The sequence below is a fragment of the Schistocerca nitens genome, chromosome 9 (assembly GCF_023898315.1).
Source record: "Schistocerca nitens isolate TAMUIC-IGC-003100 chromosome 9, iqSchNite1.1, whole genome shotgun sequence".
In the NCBI taxonomy this organism is placed as follows: domain Eukaryota; kingdom Metazoa; phylum Arthropoda; class Insecta; order Orthoptera; family Acrididae; genus Schistocerca; species Schistocerca nitens.
The window spans coordinates 443234898-443258215 of NC_064622.1; the positions used below are offsets into that span (position 1 = coordinate 443234898).

Sequence of the window (23318 nt, forward strand, 5' to 3'; positions counted from 1 at the left end):
GGCATGGATATTTTTGTGTGTCAAGAAGTATACTACTTTGTTTTCCCTGGTTGATTTGACATGACATGAAACATTTGCTTTGCTTTGCTTTGCTTTGCTTTGAAGTTAGATTGGTGGTGTAATAGTGAGGTAAAAGCTATGATGAAATTGGTGGTGTATTCATGTATAGCTTGTTACTGAAACACACTCATTTACTATGAATGCACCGTCTGAAGGTGGGGAAGCATTTCACATGAAAACATTGAGAACTGTCGCAGTTGTATTGCCCATTACTGTATTTAGGTTGTGAATTTGACATGAAGCTGTCCATCAGCTAGATGTAGCTAAACAAAAGGGAGTATAGCATGAGATTCAGAAATGGAACAGGTAAATCTTACCGGTGAAAATAGGGTGATTATAAAGAGTACAGTAGTTAAGCTTCTCCATTATTTCAATTAGTAAAAATATTTTTTCAGAACCAGAGAAGCTGTTGACTATCCTTGTATTCGTGGAAAAGTCTTCCCTAAGTGAACTGTCAAAGCTGCCATTACAGGGAAACACTCTGGATTCTTCCATTATTGTGCTCAAGAAATATTTGTTTGTGTGCCCCTCAGAACTGAAATAGTTATTTGTGAGTGCAAATTTGATTAAGATGAAGAGGAATCAAGCATCGGTTTGTTGATCAGTTGAGTACTATATTGCCAAATGTTGAACAGTACACTTTGTATGTGCCGAATGTTTCTGTTGGGGAAAATAATATAAGTAATGATAAGTGTGGAGTAGAAGTGGAACCAATATAGATTACAGATGGCATACAACATTTTTATTGTCTTTAATAAATGAACAAAGGAACTAAGCAGTAAGTTGAAGCTAATGTTCAGGCACACCAGGGTTACATCCAGTGTGTAACTGGAAATCATCATTCGATAGAGCAGGTTATATAATTAGAAAAAACCATAAGATGATGGTACATGATTCAGGAGTAAGATGATCTGTGATCTCAGGTTAAGAGATCTTGAGAGGGGCATGAGATTTAAAAGGTGTTTGCCCGGTGGCACCTTGTTGATGGTACCATGGTGGCATATCTAGTTGGTACATGTGAATATGCAGGCACAGACTCCCATTGGTTAAGCCCCACAGTAGTAGACCTTTCCTGTAAAATGATTATGATAGTATTATGATGCTTAGTTCACAATTTCAGATTGTGAGAGTTTGATTTTGCTGAAGGCATCCAAGCAGTCAAGAACCACACAAGAAATAGTAAAAACCACAACAGCTAAAACATATCATTTGGATTTGCTGCTCTTGCATTGGTCATGTTTGCTGATAACATTTTTGGATATAAGGTCCACCTGTTATGAAGAACGCTCATTTCAGATGTTGCGGACATGTTTCAGCACCTTTGTTCCATTTTCAGTGGTGGTTCTTAATTCAAATTTGTGAAATTTCAATATATTTTGAATGTTACTTATCTACAAAAATTATGGCTAAAGACAGTTTTTGTTTGTTGTTGTCATTACCTTAATTTTACATTATACAGTTATGCAGGACCTTCTATACACTATCGTGTATTGGTTGCTTGTTATCTGCAACTGAATGATGGCAATGTGAATTTTTTGGCAAGTTAACACATCACTTTATAAACCAAATGCAAGTTCTTTGTGCCACAATATTTCATGTCTGTATTTACTGTTACTTACATATAGCTTTGCAAAGCCTTTTCGCTTTTGCGTTTTCATGAATTATTGAGAATCACAAATGAATAGCCGCTGGTGTGGTCGAGCATTTCTAGGCACTTCAGCCTGGAACCATGCGACTGCTATTGTCGCAGGTTCGAATCCTGCCTCGGGCATGGATGTATGTGATGCCCTTAGGTTAGTTAGGTTTAAGTAGTTCTAAGTTCTAGGGGACTGATGACCTCAGATGTTAAGTCCCATAGTGCTCAGAGCTATTTTGAACAAATGAATACTACACATATTTTGCACACTCTTGTTTGTGAATAACACACTTTTCACATTTCCAAAACAGTGTTGTGTGTCTATACAGTCCCAGTTGGCGTTCACTTGTTCTCAAATGAGTTTGGCGCCAAATTTGAATTTTGTGTACTCTCTCTCTCTTAAGCTGTTTGTGTTGCCTTTTCTGTAAAGTTCCTATAATATGTTAATCAGTGTGCCTTTGCACAGGTGAACCTTATATCCAATCAAATGTTTATTGTGAAAATAATATTGAAAATTACATAAAGGTAAAATTTTTGTCTTGTATGCAAACAAAACAAAGAATTGTTTGTTTTCTCCTGTTTTGACAATTTGTTCTTGTATTTTCAGAACACCTTGAATAATTTTGTCAAACACTTTCATTATTTTAATTAATAAAGTGCATTCTCTTCTTGAAAGCTAATGTTTGTGTCTATTTTTGGTCCTGTTAGTTCTCTCTCTCTCTCTCTCTCTCTCTCTCTCTCTCTCTCTCTCTCTCTGCAGTCAATTAGTCAATTGTAAATGAAAACATTTTAACCTAGTTCTGGACTTCTGTCCACAAACCTAAAACTGGGCTCAGGTTTAATTTAATATGCAATTTTTTTATGAAAGATGGGAACATAAAATTTAAATATTTAGGAGTAAAGAAGGCCACTCACCTAATAGCAGAAGCATTGAGCCACTGACAAACACACACAAAAGAATGAAAACTGTATTAGCATTCAGAAGAAATCCTTTAATGAGCTAGAGTAGAAATAAACACCTCTGTGCAGAGAGACAGAGAGAGAGAGAGAGAGAGAGAGAGAGAGAGAGAGAGAGAGAGAGAGAGCCTAGCTCATCAAAGGTTTTCTTCCAAAAGCTAGCAAAGTCTTCGTTATTTTGTGTGTGTCTGTTGACGACTTCCTGCTTCTGTTATTCAGCAAGCAGTCCCCTTTATTCGTAAATTATTTATGTTCTGTCAGAACTTTACTGTATGGTATATAAAATAGGTAAGTATATGTCATGTACATTTTTTCCCACAAGGATTGATACAAAGTATATTTCTGGACATGCAGCTCAGTTGACAATTCCATCTTTCTGCATAAAATCGGAGTTCACAGCTGAGTGCATATGATCCATCTGTTACTGCATAATTTTTCTCAAGAGGAGAATTAACTGTCTTGTAAATAATCAATAAAAGTTTGCTGTGATACTAGATGAATTAAGTCTGTCACTCTTTGATGTGAAAGTCTTCAGATTTGTACATTGTGCAAAAACAAGTCATACAAATGAGTAGTCCTGCACCCAGTGAAACTTCCTGCTTCCATGAGTCACATGAACAGCAATCTGTTCCCATTTGGTTTTGAAACTGGTGTTGCTTTGGCTAATTATTTTTGGTCATGAAACGTAACATTTTATTTTTTAACGTGATATTTCACACATTCGCACAAAATAATTCCAGAGCAAAATTCCCCTTCTTTGCTCTGGCCAGACATTGTGCTAGAGAAAGATGTCTCACGTGTGTGTGTTCTTAGTGATTCTATGAACACAGTTGTCATGTGGTTACAAACATAATATTGTTTAGCAAAACATTATGTGCATGTGTTCACTGCTGAAAAATGCATCATTTTACAATAGTGCTAAGTAATTCATTCTTATAGTGTACTCGCAACAATATAAACTTACATTGTTGAGTTGTCAAAAGGCACATAAACAAGGTCATGGTTTGTGGACTGAATTTGAAATGCAGTAAGATTCTCTGTGTTTTGTTTATATGCCTTTTGATGACACATTTCTACCACTATTTGGCGAGTTGTTACTTTTACTGATGTAAATAATTTACATTCTAGCAGAACTTTCCATTACCATAATTAAACTTAAGTTGGATTTATGAGGATACTATGTACACATGGACAAAAATAAATTCAAATTAATGGTATTGTTGCTGTAGCTGAGTAAATAGATGGTATACTCTGCAATGAAATCAGATAATGTCTGGCTTTACAGTCATTGTTAGATTAGACCCTGACCAGCAAATGTAAATCCAATCCCCCCCCCCCCCCTCACCCACACACACACACACACACACACACACACACACACACACACACACACACACAGGGTATTCAGAAAATGTTTGAATTGCTTGTAGGTATGTTTCAGAGCAGGTTGCCCTGAGACTTAAATGTTAAGAAAAAATTTGATATGTTGGGCCATGTACAAGTTATTTAGCATTGAAGTTAGCCAGTCAGGTTGTTTTGTGCTCAGATTCAAACATCCTGTGAAGATCTGTGTTGCAAAATGTATTCTCCATGTGGTTTGCTCAAATTGAACAAGAGAGCTATACAAAAACAAACGGGGGAAAATATACAACGGCAGGCCAATGGGTCAGCAATTCTATGCACTGCCATCTTCGCTATGACAACTTCCGACTTTAAGTGTGTTGGGCTATGTAGTGAACCTCTACATGCTCGTCATTCAATCATCATCAGGAATCATATGTATGCAATCAATCTTTGTTGGAAGAGTACATTTAGCTGTGAAGGTACAGAGGAGGAGGTGCAATAGAACAATGACAGAGGTAGGCTTGACACATATGTAGTGGTAACGTGGTGTGTCATCAGTACTCTTTCAAGCAATACACCAATCTGCATTTAGCGTATATGATGCTGTGGGTCAGAATGGACTGGGGGCCCACAACATTTACAATGCTAGATAATTCTGTGTGTGGATACCTTTGTAGTGGTTGATGGACGATTAAGGGAGACTGGAAGTTTTACTGTAACCAGTATCACTGCTGGACAAGAATGCTATGTACAGAACACTCAATTAGGACAAAACTTTCTTGGTACAGTGGCTATAATACCTAGTATCAGTTCAAGGGCCATTGGTAATGCTTTGGGGTATGTAAAATTATTCCGATGTTCTTGAAGTATGCCTGTAAACTACACATGGTAAAATGTATCTGTTTGCTTGTCGCTGCAAGTTTTGCATGCTGCAGTATTAGATGCCCTACATGACAGAAACCTATTTCCGTACCACTTACAGAAGGTGCACAATGTGGTGGCAAAGGAGTATCCCTCTTGTTACCAATATTCTGTGTAGTACTTAAATCAATATAACAAACATCCTCATTTTGAATGGATGGTTTTGTGGACAAATGAGGCATGCTTCACCAGAGGAGGACCATTAAACTCCCAAAACAGCCACATTTGGATGGGCACAAAAATCTTATCAGCATAGATTTAGTATAAACTTTTGGGCAGGTATTGTAGGTGACTGGATCCCATCCTACTTCCTCCCCATTTAAATGGACTGGTGTGTTTAGCATTCCATGAAAACATCCTTCCCCTGTATTTGAAAGGCGTTCCTCTGGCTATCTGGCAGGAAATGTGGTTCCAAAACGATGACACATCACCACATTCCACTGCTGTGGTATGTGAATATTTAGATATGTTGTATCCACAGAGGTCGGTTGGCCAAGATGGTCCAGTTCCCTGGGCAGCTCATTTCCCATATCTGACACCATTGGATTTTTACATGTGGGACCACATGAAGAAACTCGTCTACATGATTCTGGCAGACACAATCAAAGATCTTCTTGTGAGAATAGTTGTAGTCTTTGATGAAATCCGTGAAATCTTTGATTTTGGAAAGCTTGCTGACTCCATGATGCAGCATTGCAATGCATGCAATCAGGCTGGAGGAGGACACTTTGGGCAGTGTTATGTTTCACTCCTGAAAATTATGGTGTCACATTAATGACATGACAAAACATCAGTTGTACTGTAAAACGGTTAATCATTATTTTCCATGTATTTGTTATATGTATGGATAGTGACTGCATACGGGGTTTATTGTTTTTCCATAATTATGTTGAAACAGATAAACAAGGTTAGACATTAGTCAGGTGCAATTGTAATCAATTATTGAACATTATGGATACTGTAGCCATTGGAATGAATGTACACATTTGTGGCAAATGCCAATGGATTTTACGTAAACAAAAGTTGTACAGTTCCAATACTTACAAGAATTTCATACGTAAACATTTAGACAACAGATACAGGCGGAATGAGTTTATTTGTGTGGCCAATCACCGCAGCAAGCACAGAAATAGTTGTTTCATAAATAAAAACCGCCTCTTCTTGCTGCACTGAATTTTATTTCTCCCAGATGTGATTCACCTTTTTCACTTTAAGGCATCATCGGTGGGATATAGAATGATACAGTTTTGTTTTGATAGTATTATCTGTAGATTATAGAAGTTTTTTATCTCAGTAAGTCACTACTTACAGTCCTTTGTGTTTTTGATTGGCACCTGTGTTACCTCTCATCTGGCCACAAGCTCAAGTTCGCACCACAGCTCTGTTCATGAAACATAAGCATATTTTTATATTTTGAACTTTTTTCTTCCCACTTTTCATCTTGTTTGTCCTTATTGTTACCACACACTATCAGGCTTAAGTCACTAATTACAGATATTAGATCGAAAACTGTGAGTTCAAGACATAACTACTGTGCATTCACTATGTTTCTCATCCTGTTTGGTTTGTTCATGTACATGCTGCCAACCTAATGAAGTATATTCTGAAAACAGCTTCAGAGAGACAGAGTACATAAGCATGGATTTTTTAAAATATTGATGTAATAGCTGTCAGAGAATGATTAGAAGAATTGGTGTTCAGATGATTTGAGTTTTGGTTTAAATGTCTCGTGGAGAGGTTCATGTACAAGTGAGTAGAAAGGGATTGACTGGATGATATTATTATTATTATTATTATTATTATTATTACTGTGATAATAGTCCTCTGTTGTTGTGCTCCTCTATTGTTTCATCCATCTGTGTAAATATTGAGTTGTTTGGCATGTGTACTTGGTCATTCAACATGGTTTTCTTTCCTGCTTTTGTTTTCTGTATGTGTTAATTTTCTTGGGGTTAGGAGGCGATTTTTTTATTGTTGATTCTAATTATTATCATGCTTTCTACTCTAGTGGTTGGCTTGTGATTGTGTTCTGTTGTGTGTTCTACAAATGTATATGGTTTGTCCCACACTTCAAGGCTCTCATGCATTCTTTGTATATGACATCAAATGTTGTGCCTTTTTGTCCTGTGTATCTGCCATCACAAGTGTTACACTGTAATAGATATATACCTGCTTTCTGGTATATGTATCTGATTTTTTTTCAGTTTTGGGGAGTATTTTTGGATAGAATTATTTGTTGTGTATGCTATGTTTATTCCCTGCTCTTAAAAATGTTGGTGACTTTACGTGAGAGTTTGTGTTTGTATGTCATTGTGTACCGTCTTTTGTTTTTTCTTGTATATAATGACATACTTACATAAAAAAACAACTAATCTACAGATAACACTATCAAAACAAAACTGTACCATTCTGTATCCCACCAATGATGCCTTAAAGTGAAAAAGGTGAATCACGTCTGGGAGAAATAAAATGCAGTGCAGCAAGAAAGATGATTTTTATTTACAGAATAAAGGTCCAGATATAAAAATAAAATGATGTTCCTGCTCGTGGTCAAACTGGGGACCTCACATTTCTCATATCCAGCTGTCTACCCAGACCATGCTGTCTGATATTACAACAGGCTGTAATTCGGAGCTTTATAGCTACGTGATTAACAACGTGGAGCATATGTTTAGCAATACCACCTTTCACTGACCATTTGAATCCGATACATATAAATCCAGTGTGTGTAGCATGCAAGCAGGTTGGTTGCAGACCCTCAACCGGCCTCCTTCCTATCAATACATGACCCTAACTGGCACTGAGGCAGGACCAGCTTGCATCGGAAAATCCAACACATCTCCACCGTGTCCTCCAATGAGTTCTTGCTTGACACCACTTAAGTCGCAAATGGCAACAGTTTATGCTCAGTAGAATGTGTGCCACAGGACATCCATCTCAGAGCTGTCCTTGAAACAACTGATTTGTTAGTTTTTTGTGTCATTGTGGTGCCAAGTGCTGCTCAAATTGCTGCTGTAGATGCAGTATGATCTGCCAGAGCCATATGTTGAATGTGATGGTCTACCCTCTTGGTAGTGCATTTGGCCATCCAGAATCCTTTCTTTTTGTGACTGTAGATTCTCTTGACCACCACTGCCAACAATTATGTACAGTGGCTACATTCGTGCCAAATGTGTCTGCAGTATCACAAAAGGAACATCCATCTTCTTCGAACCCGATTACATGACCTTGCTCCAACTCAGTAAGGTGTTGATAATGGCATCTTTGTTGCTTTAAAGGCATTCTTAACTAACATCTACTCACCCAATTCAATCTTAAAGGAAACTAAGACTCATGACCTTTACAGCGCGTATTTAAACCAAAACTAATCTGCATCCACGTAGTGCTGCTTTACACACAGATCAGGAGATACGGCTTCATATATCACTGAGTTGCTTGAAAAACTATCACTACATCAATGATTTTTTAGTTTATTACTTCTTTCTGTTTACTCTATACGCAACACAACACATTTTGCAGACAGTATCCATAACTGCCACAAATGTACCTACAAGAATATATCATTGTAGTACCCATAATTTAGTAGATACGTGACAAATAATGAGATGTGTGAAAAACTGTGGCATCATGCATAATGTTATAACTTATTACTTCTTTCTAGTAACTCTATTCACAACACATTTTCCAGACTATAACCATGTATATCTCTGGATATAACTGCAGAATTATGTCCTTGTTCAGCACATTGTTCAGGAGATATGACATTATAAACATTAAGCTATGTGAAAATGAAGCTGCAGGGTGAAATGTATGTACAAATACCTGTGAAATATGTTAAATATATGTGAAATAGATGTAAAATAGATGTTAAATATATGTAAAGTATATTTGACTTGTGTATATGAGAGCAGAGCCGTGTGTAAAAAGGTCATGCTAAACCAATGGAATGATTGCAACCATATTTGGTACATGCATTAGTTACAGCCTGCAAAGATGTTCCACAGAGGTTAAGAACCATTTTGCACTCAAATTTCAGATGCACTTAGTTAAATGTATTAAATTGATTGAAAGTGAATAATTGTGATTGTTACCCCAATAAGCTTTTATTTGTTGTTAGCTACATTTCTTTGAATCAACAAAGCATTATGCAGAACCACTCACTGTGCCTAGAGTGGATAAAGAGCAAGTAATAATTTAAACACAGCCTCCAAACATACCAGCCACTTGCCTTGTGCTTCAGGAATGAAGACAGACAGTTAACCCTAAACAACAAAGAAAACTGAAATATTAGCAAGCTACTTCTATAAGTTGTTAAATTTGATAAGTTGTTAAATTTGATAAGTTGTTAAATTTGATAAGTTGTTAAATTGTGAGACACCAGGAGTAAACTTTCCAGAACAAAATCCAGGAGACCCACACATACAGACTCAGAACCACCCAGCTTGTATGAAATGCAAAATATCTTTGAAGATCCAAAGAATGACAAAGCCCGCAGGAGGGTTCAGTAATTGCTGAAATGTGGGAAATTGTGGGAACAGAAATGAAGCTCCATGATGTCTTTCAAAATATCTGGGAAACAGAAGATTTGAAAACAACATTACTTCACCTAATTCACAAAAAAATGAGATAAAACTGACAGCAACTACTATAGATGAATATCCCTCCTTCCAGTGACTTACAAAATTCTTTCAAAAGCATTACAGAACAGATTAGAAAGCGAACTTGGACAGCAGTTAGGAGAGCTGCAAGGAGAGTTTAGAAAAGGATGATCCTGTGTGGAACAAGCTTTAAATCCGAAGTTCATAATCAGGTACAGAAGAATGAAATATAAAGATATAAAAACATTTATATAAAATTTATTAACTTCAAAAAAGCACAGGATTCTGTTGACAGAAAAACATTATTCAACAGCTTAAAAGAGTTTGGAGATGACAACATATTGGTGGCAGTCATAAAAGACACACAATCAAATACTGAATGCAAACTTAAATTTCTGGCAAAACCTCCAAGGCCTTCGAGATGAAAACTGGCGTAAGGCATGGAGATGGACTCTCTTCCCACTGCTGTTCAGTTGTGTTCTAGAAAAGGTAATTAGGGAATGGAGTAAAATAACAGAAGAAGAAGGAATTAGAAGAATCACAATTAGGAGAAAAGGGGATAATCTGAATTTTGATTGTCTAGTTTTTGCAGGTGATCTCATCTTTTTTTCTGAACCTGTAGTAGATGAAATAGGCCTACATGTATCTTTTGAAAAAACAGAGTACATGACAGATATGCAGGAAGCACCAAATTATATGAAACTGTTTATGGCAGAATAAAAAAGGCTACAAAATTGAAATATCTACGTGAAATAATACAACCAAATGCTTTACACAAAGAAGCTAAACTAGTAACATCAAGAAAGATGGAGGCAGCGTTTTAACTATCAAAAGACATTTATAACAAGAAATCTATTTCGATAAATATAAAATTTCGGCACTACAGTACTGTCATTAACCTAGAATGCCTTCATGCATTAGAATGCATTCCGTTAAATACAGCCAAAAAAATCAGGTGAAATAGAAAACAAGGAAAGGAAAATAATTTTGAAAATCTTGGAACCAAAATATGATAATGGGAAATGGAAATTAAGAAGTAATAAACTAGTTTATGAAAAAATAGAGCAAATATCAGACACAATGAGGAAGACACCGACACCGAAAAAGGCTAGATGAAAACAGGATTAAAAAAAAAATCAATGACATGGACAAAAGAAGTTAAAGCAGACCTAAGAGAAAAGGGAATAACGAGAACTAGTAGAAAGAGAAAGATTCAGAGCAAAAGTGAAAGGTTTCAAGGAGAAAACAAAGATAAAGACAGTTGCAGTATGGACAGAAGAAAGAAGAGAAAAGCATAATGGAAGAATGAAAAATTACTGGAAGAAAGGAACGAAAAAAGAAAGAATACATAAGTTATTTCATGTGGCCCTTAATAGACCAATTTTAAAAAAATCCCTCCCTCTCTCCCTCCCTCCCTCCCTCCCTGGGTTTGTATTTACTGCAATCTTCTAGTAGCCCATCTCCCCCTCTGCCCTTTCTCTGTCCACCTCCTTCTCCCCTCTATCTGTTCCCATCTCCTCCTCCCCCCCTTGCTGTCTGTCCATCTCCTCTTACCCCTCCATGTTATCATGTTCACATAGAGAGGGAAAGAAGAGGAGGGAGGAGGAGAAGGATAGACAGAAAGGGGGGAGGAGGAGGAGGAGATGGACAGAGAGAGGGATGAGGTGAAAATGGACAGAAAGAGGGGGAAGGGGAAGATTGGAAAAAATACAAACCTGGCAATGCTGGGTACTCAGCTAGCAATGTATAAAGAGGGTTACCTTTTAGAGAGAGAGAGAGAGAGAGAGAGAGAGAGAGAGAGAGAGAGAGAGAGAGAGAATGAATTTCCTGATATGTTCAAAATAGATTTTATTACTTTTTTTCCACTCTAAGCCTTCGGAGTAGTTCTGCATAATGCTTTGTTGACTCAAAGAAATGTAGCTAACAACAAATGAATGCTTATTGGGGTAACAACCACAATTATTCACTGTCGGTCACTTTAATACATTTAACTAATGTGCATCTCAATCAGTATTGCTTTTATATCTCCTCGCTGTTTTATTTCCTTTTATTCTTTCTAATATGTATTCTTGCTTAGAATAATTTTCATTTTACATTTCAACATTTTGTTGTCTCATTTCTTCTGTTATAAAGCAACACCTTGTAACAATAATATTTTGGATGGAAGACAACCAAATTCATTTCTTTAATTTTTCTTGGGTTTCATTTATTAGCATACTGGTGTATTGTTGAGAAATGATGGGTGCTGTACAGGGTGTTACAAAAAGGTACGGCCAAACATTCAGGAAACATTCCTCACACACAAATAAAGAAAAGATATTATGTGGACATGTGTCCGGAAACGCTTAATTTCCATGTTAGAGCTCATTTTAGTTACATCAGTATGTACTGTACTTCCTCGATTCACCGCCAGTTCGGTGCTTGTGTTGACATGCGACTCATTGCTCTACAGTACTAGCTTCAAGCACATCATTACGTAGCATCAACAGGTTAGTGTACATCACGAACATGGTTTTGCAGTCAGTGCAATGCTTACAAATGCGGAGTTGGCAGATGCCCATTTGATATATGGATTAGCACGGGGCAATATCTGTGGCGCGGTACGTTTGTATCGAGACGTATTTCCAGAACGAAGGTGTCCTGACAGGAAGACGTTTGAAGCAATTGATCGGCATCTTAGGGAGCACGGAACACTCCAGCCTATGACTCGCAACTGGGAAAGACCTAGAACGACGAGGACACCTGCAATGGACGAGGCAATTCTTCGTGCAGTTGACGAGAACCCTAATGTCAGCATCAGAGAAGTTGCTGCTCTACAAGGTAACGTTGACCACGTCACTGTATGGAGAGTGCTACGGGAGAACCAGTTGTTTCCGTACCATGTACAGTGTGTGCAAGCACTATCAGCAGCTGATTGGCCACCACGGGTACACTTCTGCGAATGGTTCGTCCAACAATGTGTCAATCCTCATTTCAGTGCAACTGTTCTCTTTACGGATGAGGCTTCATTCCAACGTGATCAAATTGTAAATTTTCACAATCAGCATGTGTTGGCTGACGAGAATCCGCACGCAATTGTGCAATCACGTCATCAACACAGATTTTCTGTGAACGTTTGGGCAGGTATTGTTGGTGATGTCTTGATCGGGCCCCATGTTCTTCCACCTACGCTCAGTGGAGCACGTTATCATGATTTCATACGGGATACTCTACCTGTGCTGCTAGAACATGTGCCTTTACAAGTACGACACAACATGTGGTTCATGCACGATGGAGCTCCTGCACATTTCAGTCGAAGTATTCGTACGCTTCTCAACAACAGATTTGGTGACGGATGGATTGGTAGAGGCGGACCAATTCCATGGCCTCCACTCTCTCCTGACCTCAACCCTCTTGACTTTCCTTTATGGGGGCATTTGAAAGCTCTTGTCTACGCAACCCCGGTACCAAATGTAGAGACTCTTCGTGCTCGTATTGTGGACGGCTGTGATACAATACGCCATTCTCCAGGGCTGCATCAGCGCATCAGGGATTCCATGCGACGGAGGGTGGATGCATGTATCCTCGATAACAGAGGACATTTTGAACATTTCCTGTAGCAAAGTGTTGTGTTTGAAGTCACGCTGGTACGTTCTGTTGCTGTGTGTTTCCATTCCATGATTGATGTGATTTGAAGAGAAGTAATAAAATGAGCTCTAACATGGAAAGTAAGCGTTTCCGGACACATGTCCACATAACATATTTTCTTGCTTTGTGTGTGAGGAATGTATCCTGAAAGTTTGGCCGTACCTTTTTGTAACACCCTGTATATCCACTCTAAAAAGATTCTTGGTGAGATGGCTAACAAGCAGAAATTGAATGCTGTTGACTGGTATTGACCTTTTTCTGATTGTTGCCAACTTGAGTTAGCAGACAGTATTGTATTTAGTACATTTGAGTATATGGAAGTAGAGCTGACACACTGAGCTAATGATCACTGAAAGGTCATATGTAATTGTATTTGAAATAATCTTAGTAATTATGATTTTATACAGTTAAGCACAGTTGTGTCTGCTAGTTAAAGATGGTAGTAACCAAAAAGGAATTGGTATAAATCAGTGGAATTCAGTCTCTACCAATCCTGCCACTCTCATTATCAACCACTCTGACTCTCCTAGAACTGGAAGTATAGTAGATCATTAAAGTAACTATATTCTGTTGTCATAATTGTATTCGTTTCCTTCTTTGTCTTTCCTTTCATGATTTTACTGCTCCTTCCCTCATTACCCAAACAAATCCTAATTATTATCAGCTACAAATTTCTTATTGTATATCAACATTCCTTTTATAATAAAATGCATTTTATAGAGACTAAACTGAAAGAGCAAAGGCATTATCCTGAAGGATATACTTTTAATGATGTGGTACATGTACATTGTTGTTGTTTTTTCTGTTTCTTATCCACTCTTGTCTCTTTCTCTCTCTCTCTCTCTCTCTCTCTCTCTCTCTCTCTCTCTCTCTTTCTTACAAATTTTATGCTATCCTATTTATTACCTATCCTTGTAGGTTACTAGGGCTAGAACCAATGAAGAGTATTGCCTTTTCATCATAAATAATCTCTGCATGACAGTGAAGTCTGTTTTGACATAGTTTGAAAATTTTGTCAGGAGAGAGTTTGATGCTTGGCTATTTCATGCTGTTGGCTTTTATATGCAGGTTGTGAGGCAATTAATTGTTTATAGTCTCTGTTATTATTATGTGTACTTTATATTTCTATTCTTAAATTTTCAGGGACTTGGTAAACTAGCACAAAAGTTTCCAAATATTGCAAGCACATCTATATATTGCCTGCGTGACTTTTTAGTCACTCCAAGCCCAATTCTCTTCAAATTACATAGACATTATGCTGACAGTAAGGACACCAAACCAAAGATAACAGGTTTGTACTGCTTTCTTGTTTGCTCTGCCAGCCAAGAATGTCACTTATTAAAAAAAAATCATTTCCTGACAATAGCCAGCACGCTTGTCGACCTGGTATGTAGAAACAGAATGTAAGGCAGACACTTAATCTTCAAAGCATAATTTGAGTAACTGGAGAACCACAGCTTATTCAATGTATTTAAAATATAAGATACAGTTGAAGCTAATCACATATATGATAAAAATGATTTTATTTCCTTCTTCTTATGTGCAGTTCAGGGCAAAGAACAAAAAGATCCTGATTTGATGTCCACATCACAGACCGCATTTGAGAAACTACGTGATGCAGCAATAGAAAACCTATGCATTGCATTACAAGCGGCATACACACTAGATCCATACTGTGTCCGAGCTCTTGTTGCATCAGTATCAAACAGGCTCTTCACTGCAGAGAAGTCTGACAGGTTTGTGCTTTTATATTGTTATTTACTTATTGGTCCTGCGAATCTAGGACTGCACACTGTACAAAATATATTTGACCATTTCTTAATTACTACATATATTTCTTGAAATTTTTACATCCGTAATTTTTAGCTAAAAGTAATATTACACATTATTTTATTATTCTATATGCTTTACAAAAACAACATTAATTGCTGCTACAGTTTTGTTTTTCTAGATATTTCCTTGCTACATAGGAGAAGTAAGTAATCATTCACATTTGATTGGAAATTGTTCCTGTCCATTAACATTTTTGTTAATTTGGGTTATACATCATACATTTTGATGCCAGGATGGAGTGTGCTTTTCTGTAATAGTGCTGTATTTGTCTGTTGTACATGTACTTCATTTATTTGCTGTGTGGTAGCTGTGTACAGATTTATTATGGGTGATGCAGGGACTGATAATGTTTAATCTTTTATGATAATTACATTTTCTAATACATGGAAATGGTAGAATTTCTTTTTTATATAAATAGTTGTGTGCATGATGATATTTGCTTCAGTCCTTCCATTAGTCTAATAGTATTTTCCTTTAATTGAAATGATTTCAGGCTTGCTCCACAGTTTCACCAAAATACTACACCATATTTCAGTTCTGAGTGAACACCATCAAAATATTTGATCCTGAGATTATCATATGACATACTATTGCTTAATATTCAAATTATGAAACAGGGTTTGCTCAGTTTTCTGTTTATGTAGTTAACAAGTGTAAGCCATTTCATGTTGTGTTGTATCGGTATAATGAAAAGTTTTGTGCTTTCTGTTTTTCCGGTTGTTTGTCCATTTGTTTCAAAATGAAAATTACCTGGTGTCCTGTTCTGGGTGGTTTGTCCATTTCGACAAGTTTTTTTTTCTAATTTATAATCAAATTGTTTGCATCAAAGACCTTAATGCTGTTTTCAAAGGTTTCTTTGGTGCGACCTGTAATGAAGATGCTGGCATATCTGTAAATTGGTATAATTTTCTGTTACTAGTGTTCATATCTAAATCATTTGCATGTAGTAAAAACAGGCTATGACCCAATATGAAACATAATAAATCTGACTGGTGGATGCTGACAATGCCAATCATTTCATGTGTTATCTGTGTGAACTGCTTTCTTTCGTGGAGGTATCATTTAATCCAATTACACGCTGCTTCCCTAATACCCCAATTCTCAGTCTTATCATTGATGGTATTATGGACTTTTGACATGAAGTTCAAAAGTTATTATGTAGTCCTTTCTGATGAAGTTAGAAACAACTATGTGATGTATTATCATGTAAGTAGTGCTTGCAATACTTTTCCTGTTGTCCATTGTGTTAGTAAACTTGGTTATAGTATTTTCATGTAATTTGTTTAGCAAAAAAGTCATCACTGAATTAATGTTTTTAATGTATTAGTTTATTGGCTACAGATCATGAAAGTGGTCATTATGGGACAAGTAGGTAAAAGTCTTTCATTTGATATGGGTAGCCAAAATAACAACTGCCAGAAATTTGAACAAAAAGACTAATTTGTTGAGCTATATTCAGTGACACTGAACCTCAGTGCACCTATTTTCCTGTGACAGAAAATATATGTGTACTAGACTTAAAAAGCTAGAACATGGACCCAACACTAACGCAAAAGCACTCATTTTGACACATTTCATCATCTACCTTTGCACAACAATATGTGTTTTCTTTGATTTAACTGAAGCATTTGATTGTTTAGACTGTACAGTAGTATTGCATAAGTTGGAACATAATGGGTTTAGGGGAAAAACTCAACAGTATGGAAAATAGGAAGTAGTGTGTTGTCCTCCTGTGTCAGCAAGCAAGGAAGGTATTTGAATCTGATTGAGAATATGAAAAGTAGAGGGTGATGTAACGTAATTAATCGTAGCTTATAGCATAATCAGTATCAAGCACATGGTTTTCAGAGAACAAATCAATAATTAAATGCAACAAAAATGCAATGTCTACAGTTCTGATATGGAACTCTTTTAAAAGTGAAACTTTATTGTCTCAGGTGGTCTAACATCCAGTGAAATTGACAATTTATTCTTAGAATTGAGGATAAATGAAGAACTTTCTTGGAAGTATAACATTCAAGATCTTGTGCAAAAACTGACTGCTGCTATTTTCATCATAAGAATAATCTCCATTGTAGGCTTATTTGCTTAGCTTCACTTCATTGTCCTCTATGGTATTGTATTTTGGGGAAACTTTGTGTATTCTCCAAGAATTTTCTTAGACCAGAAAAGTGCACCCAGGCAGATTTACAGCATCACTGCATGAAATTCATGTACACTATTGTTCAGGTGAGAAATCTACCTGCTTCCCTGCATATACACACACACCATAATGGTATGAATTGTTGACAGTATTGTTTCATTCAGAAGAAACATTCTTTCAGTGAACATGGCTGACACTTTATTTAGCCTTGTACTCGTACAGTAAGATGTGCAGTATTCAGGTTTTGTTTTCAAGGGAAATGGTAGAAACTAAAAATTGAGTGATAAACCCCAAATTTTGAAATCTAGATTTTTAGGCTTCCTTGTGGCACACTCCTGTTCTGTGCAGGATTTCCTTGCAGTTGTTCGTAACTGTTCTCTATAATGGATTACTTATTCATATATTCACCCAATTTTCTTTGTGTTTTACAAATTCATTAATTTCTTTTGTTTCTATAGTTTCTAGCTATCATTATGTAAACCGTGTTGTGGCTCATCCATGATCAAGTAGCTTGAAGGTGCATAGTCTCACAGAATCCTGTCTATTGTGTAAATAAGTGAGAATCTGTACTGCTTGTAAGACATTGGCAAATAGTCATCTATGCAAAATCCACACACAGTGTCATCATTGTATAAAAGTAAAAGAAAAAGATAAAACACATCCATGTGAAAGTTAACAAAATATTCATGGTCACTTCCCTTGTACTGGTGTCTTCTTAAAATGGGGGCTTCATTTTAAACAATGGAAAATCCAGGATGGACTGTAACAATATTATGAGAAGGAAAGTTGATACTCACCATATAGCAGAGACGCTGAATCGCTGATAGGCACAACAAAAGGAGTTTCACACTTAAAGCTTTCAGCCAGTGGCCTTTGTCAACAATGGACACACATTTGCACACTCACCCAAATGCAACTCACACACATGACTGCAGTCTCAGGCAACTGAAACCACAACTGAGTGCAGTTTCAGTTGCTTGGACTGCGGTTGTGTGCGTGAGTTCCGTTTGTGTGTGTGTGTGTGTGTGTGTGTGTGTGTGTGTGTGTGTATTGTTGGCAAAGGCCATTGACCACTTGGCCGAAAGCTTTAAGTGTGAAACTCCTTTTCTTGTGCCTGTCTGTGACTCAGCATCTCCACTATATGGAGACTACATTTTAAGATGAGAACCACAAAAATTACAATGACTTGTGTATGGATGTGTCTAATCTTCCTTACCTTTATACAATGATGACAATGCTCTGAGGATTTTGCATAGACAAATATTTTTCAGTGCCTTCCATGCAGTACAGGAAGTATTACTGATGATGAAGGCACTTGCCTTCAAAATTCTTACATTCCATACAAACTGCAAAGGTTGTGGATTGCAGGTTTACATTCAGTAACACAATATCAATAGAAGGGACATTGTCCCTAGTAATACAGTGGAAAGCAGTTCTTTTGAAAAACTAGAGAAAAAGCTAAACATATCAAAGGTACCATTAGAATTATCATTAAAACATAAAGTGACGAAGTTAGATTACCTGTAGCTGGAAAAAGATTTTTAGGGTGTGGAGCAGCTGATTGATAAGCAGCAAAGGGAAATGGAGTATGAGAGATGAGTCCAACATTATTCTACAGCTGTTTACATAGGCTTAATCTTAACTATAGTGATAGTTACAGGTTACTCTTGCTCAAAGTCTCTACGTCATAGGTATATAAATGTAAGTTTTTACAGACTGTTTTGGTGGTGGATAATGTTGCCAGTCAGATGTGTTAAGAACCTGTGGGAGGGGAGGGGGGGGGGTGCAGGGAGTGGCATGATTACAAGGTTTTATTAATGTAAGAAATGGCATGACTGCAAGGTGAGAAACTTTATTAAGAGCCACACACAAGGCATGGTGTCAGGCAGACATCAGAAAGCGGGCCAGTGCTCCATATCAAGCCAGACTTGTTGACAGTCTGCTGAGGAAGCAGCATTGCTTTGTGAGGACACATCCTCAGGCACCGAGGTTACTAGTAAATGCTGCCATATAGTGAGGATATTCGAGAACCTTCTAGAAGATTGTGGAATAATCTTTAGAAAGACCTTCAGAAGAGTCTGGGGAAAACACCTCTGCAGGAGAAACTCGCACGAAAGTTCTTGGAAAACCAGTGTATAAATGGCCTGTATAGGGGGCCAAGACACATTACCAGAAAGCAGCTTGGGTAGAGTGACACTTTGATGCTGATGCAATAACAACTACAAGAAGTCTGTACATGTTCGAGGGATGACAATGGAGTTTCTGATACGTATCCAGCAACAGTTATCATTTCGAGTTTTCTGCATGTTAGAATGGAAGCAGCTGTGTGAAGCGACAAGTAGTAATTGATATTCTCTCTTTGTCAGGATATGAAGGGGAACAAGTAGTCTTGCACTAATCTCCTATTGTGATTGATTTCATGTAGTCACAATAAATAATAGTGGATATATTTTCTGTGTATCAGAAAATAAAGAGGAACAAGTGCTGTCTCACACTTCTCTCTCATTGTGGTTGAAGTATTTGCTTGTGTATTGCCAGAACAAGTTTCAAATAGAGTGCTCATCTCTGATAATGAAAGGTAGAACTCAGAAACCATGAGTAATTGGAAAGGACTAACATACAGAGTGGTAGGGTGCACTACTTTATTTGCAAAGATACAAATGCTGCTGTAGGATACCTCTTCAAATAAGGTTCTTAAATTTAATCCTTAAGTGTTTGCACCCATATTCACTTCCTGTGAAGCCAGCTACCTCTTCTCTCCATTCCAAAATTACCTGACCTAAGCATCCTAGGAGACATTCTAGCTCTCACTCCATTAAAGGTACCTTAGTAGACCTCAGTCCACAGTGCCGTCGATGTCCTAATTGCACCATGCAGGCCACATCCTTAGCCAAGCTGGTGATACGACCTGTGCCAGGATGCAACAGTGCTATATTAATCATAAGCTCCAACAGTTGTGCTTTAAAGTTGTGCTTTATAATATTTTACAAGAACTGTATGGAAAATAATGCTAAAGTGGTTATAACTTTTTGATTGACTAATCTAGACTGTTCATATTACACATGTTGTTGTGATTATTCATGCATGCAAACCATTATCACAATTTAAAACAATGCATTTTTGCCACTGTTGGAGTCAATCTTTTAATTTTCCCTGGAAAGTAACAAGTTATTCACACCCACATGTACCAGTTCCCATCTACATCTGCATCTAGATGTTCTGAATCACTTCATTCTCTTTGAAGCCTGCTCTTCAGTTGATCATACAAATAGAAATCAAAGACTGTTGGATTAGGGCTCTAAGTTAGTTGGGTATCAATGGACTGTAACAATTTGCCGATCATATGATTTGTTGCCAAAGAGGTGTTTTGTCACTCATTGTCACAATGAGCACAATTTGCTTTGAGATTATTTTATTGCACCTTTTTCTTTTTGGCTTGTTGAAGCTACTGGAGTGCTCTTTAGTGTATTGCATGATATTGATATGTCTGCATTCCAGAAAATGTAGAATAATGGTGTTCTTGTAATCCCCCTTCCCCCCAAAAGAGTTGATCACTTCTTGTGCTGCTTGTTGGCTCTCAGAAGATGAAGAAGATGCACCAAATGCAATAAGGCAGAGGACTCACATTTGGGAGGATAGCATTTCGGATCTCTGTCTGGTCATCCTGATTCAAGTTTTGCAAGATTTCCTTAAATTGCTTAAGGCAAATGCTGGGATGGCTCTTTTGAAAAGGACACAGCCCATTGCCACCCCATATTCCCCAACCTATAATGACAGTTCTGTTAGACTGAGATGTTCAGCTAATGTCCAGCCTATATCCACTGGTTCTTTACTGCCTTTGAATGCTTCATGCAGACTTTGCACAATTTTCTTTGTGAGTTTATGTCTACAGTTTAATATGCAACCAACTCGCAGATTGAAACACACGAGTCCATGTGAATTATGAATCATAACTTCCAATCACTGACAATTCATGTCAGTGGTGAGCCTCGATGGTCTTCCACTATGCTGGTTGTCTTGAATACTGGTTTCATCTTGATCCCTCTGTGCACATTGCTCTTGTCGGTGATGTCATTTTTTGTGCACATTTTGTAGCCTTTTATGGGTCTCAATAGCCTGCTCCCTTCTACCAAGAACTTCATAACACTGTGTGGCTTTGACTGACAATCCTTTCTTTATTTGCCAGGAGAAAAAATCTGAAATACCTGTATTTAATATGGCAAACCAATTTCATACTCGACTACATCAGTTGATAAAAAAGTTATGACTCCTTCAGCGTTAGTTTTGGCGCAACACCTATACCTTTCACCTGGATCCAAAGACTGACAATTCTTTATCAAAAAACCTATTACTCAATAAATATTATGGACAGACAGAAAGGAGGAGAGAAACAGGAAAAGAAGAGTTAGTGAAAAGAACATGAAAATGAATGAAAGATACAAAGTTCCAGTTGTCCATAATATAAGAGATCCACAACTCAGTGGGAACATGAATAATATATAAAATCTGAGTCTTTCATATTAGTAACAAATACAACACAGTTACACATCATATGCAGTACAGCAAGAACTGTATTAAGGGTTTAATGGCTAAGTTTCACTTCATTAGTAATAATTATACTTCCACATTGTGAAACTTCTAGTTTTTTTAGAACAAAACTCACTATATGATAGTAAGTGAAACTGCAATTAATATCCATTCTTCTCTGATTATTTCTACATATTAAGTATGCAATGTTTCCTTTAGCTGTGATAATGCTTATCCATTTCTCATGGTATTAAAAAAAAATCATGCCTCACAAGTAATAAGACACAAGAATTTTAATTGTGTTAGACATGACGATTAGTTTATTTCATAATGAATTATTTTAATTTCAACTATTAAAATTAGTCTGTTATTTTATTTTACAGTGAATCATCTCTTATATCAACAAATATAGTTATAATGTTAGGTCATGTTGCTGTTGCACTTAAGGATACCCCAAAGACAACAGAAACAATCCTGCAGTTCTTCCAGCAACGATTCTGTCGTGTTCCATCAACTCTCGACAACCTCATTGTAGACCAACTTGGATGCATGATTATCTCTAAATGCGAGGTATGTTATGTGCAGAATATACACAAAGCTGGTTTTATTAATGATGTTGTAATCAATAGTGTTGTTCATTTCTTAGATAAACATCTTTCATGTGTTTTCAGTCTGCTTCATGACTGATCATTTATTTACATCATTTCTTAATATTTTCTCTTTACCATTTGTAGTCTCAAGTATCTGAAGAAATCATGAAAATGTTTACAACAATAACTGTGGAAGCAAGCAATGCTGCATACAGTTCCTCAACTGATGACAGGAAATGTCAGTATAGGTAAGTTGTCATATGTTGATGGATTTCAAAGACTGGAATTGGTGTGTATTCTACTTACAATAATATAATGAACTGTATCTTGCATCTAGATTATTTTATCACTTTTTTCTTTCAAAGTTCTTCAGAAGTATCTTGTATTGAAAGGTTGCAGAGTTAATAGTTACTGAATACAGTTCGTGAAGATTATATAGCATCATTCAGTTGGTTAGTATCATGGTTCCCAGTCTGTGCACCCCAGTACCTCATGGTGCCATATATGAGTTACATGGAACAGTAAGTGAGTGTAGCAAGTTTGATTCTGAGATTTGAGAAGTTGTGTAGTGAAAGAGGTAATCCATTCCATTAATTATACTCCTTATTAATCTGTTCATTGAATTACTCAGTCATGACTGGTCTGGAAGTGACTGCCTTGAGTTCAGAGAAACATTCAATATCATGAACTTGAAGCTGATTTTTCCTAAGGATTAATATTGTTTGTTAGCATCTGTTACCAAATGACACTCTCCTTGCATTAAGAGAATAAATGGCTTTGAGTAATCAGTGATGTCGACCAGAAAATATTTTGTTACTGCTCAACTTACCCTGAACTCAGTTTTATCCCTAATGACCACCTTCATTCCACCTAGCATAGTTATCGGTATTGTGGCTGGTGCTGTGGTGACATTCCAGTGACTGTCTCTGCAGCTCATAATAATGTAATGGCATATTAAGCACTTTGCATGGTTGTTAAACTATTAAAAAGTAAAGCAATTCCCATTCTGCAGTGAACAATGTAGCTTCCCACTTTTTCTTTTTTTGACAAGTATGTGGATGCAATAGTAAACCAAATGCAGA

At 37.0% G+C, this 23318-nt stretch overlaps 1 protein-coding gene across 2 annotated transcripts in view; it reads left to right on the forward strand.

Annotated features, from left to right (window-relative positions):
* Positions 1 to 23318, forward strand: part of LOC126202961 (phosphatidylinositol 4-kinase alpha) — a 203645-nt gene that overhangs the window by 74302 nt on the left and 106025 nt on the right. For both annotated transcript variants that reach the window (XM_049937089.1, XM_049937090.1), the window contains 4 exons: positions 14287 to 14434; positions 14690 to 14879; positions 22030 to 22216; positions 22381 to 22484. In XM_049937089.1, the coding sequence (XP_049793046.1) occupies positions 14287 to 14434; positions 14690 to 14879; positions 22030 to 22216; positions 22381 to 22484 (629 nt within the window). The remainder of the gene's footprint in view (positions 1 to 14286; positions 14435 to 14689; positions 14880 to 22029; positions 22217 to 22380; positions 22485 to 23318) is intronic.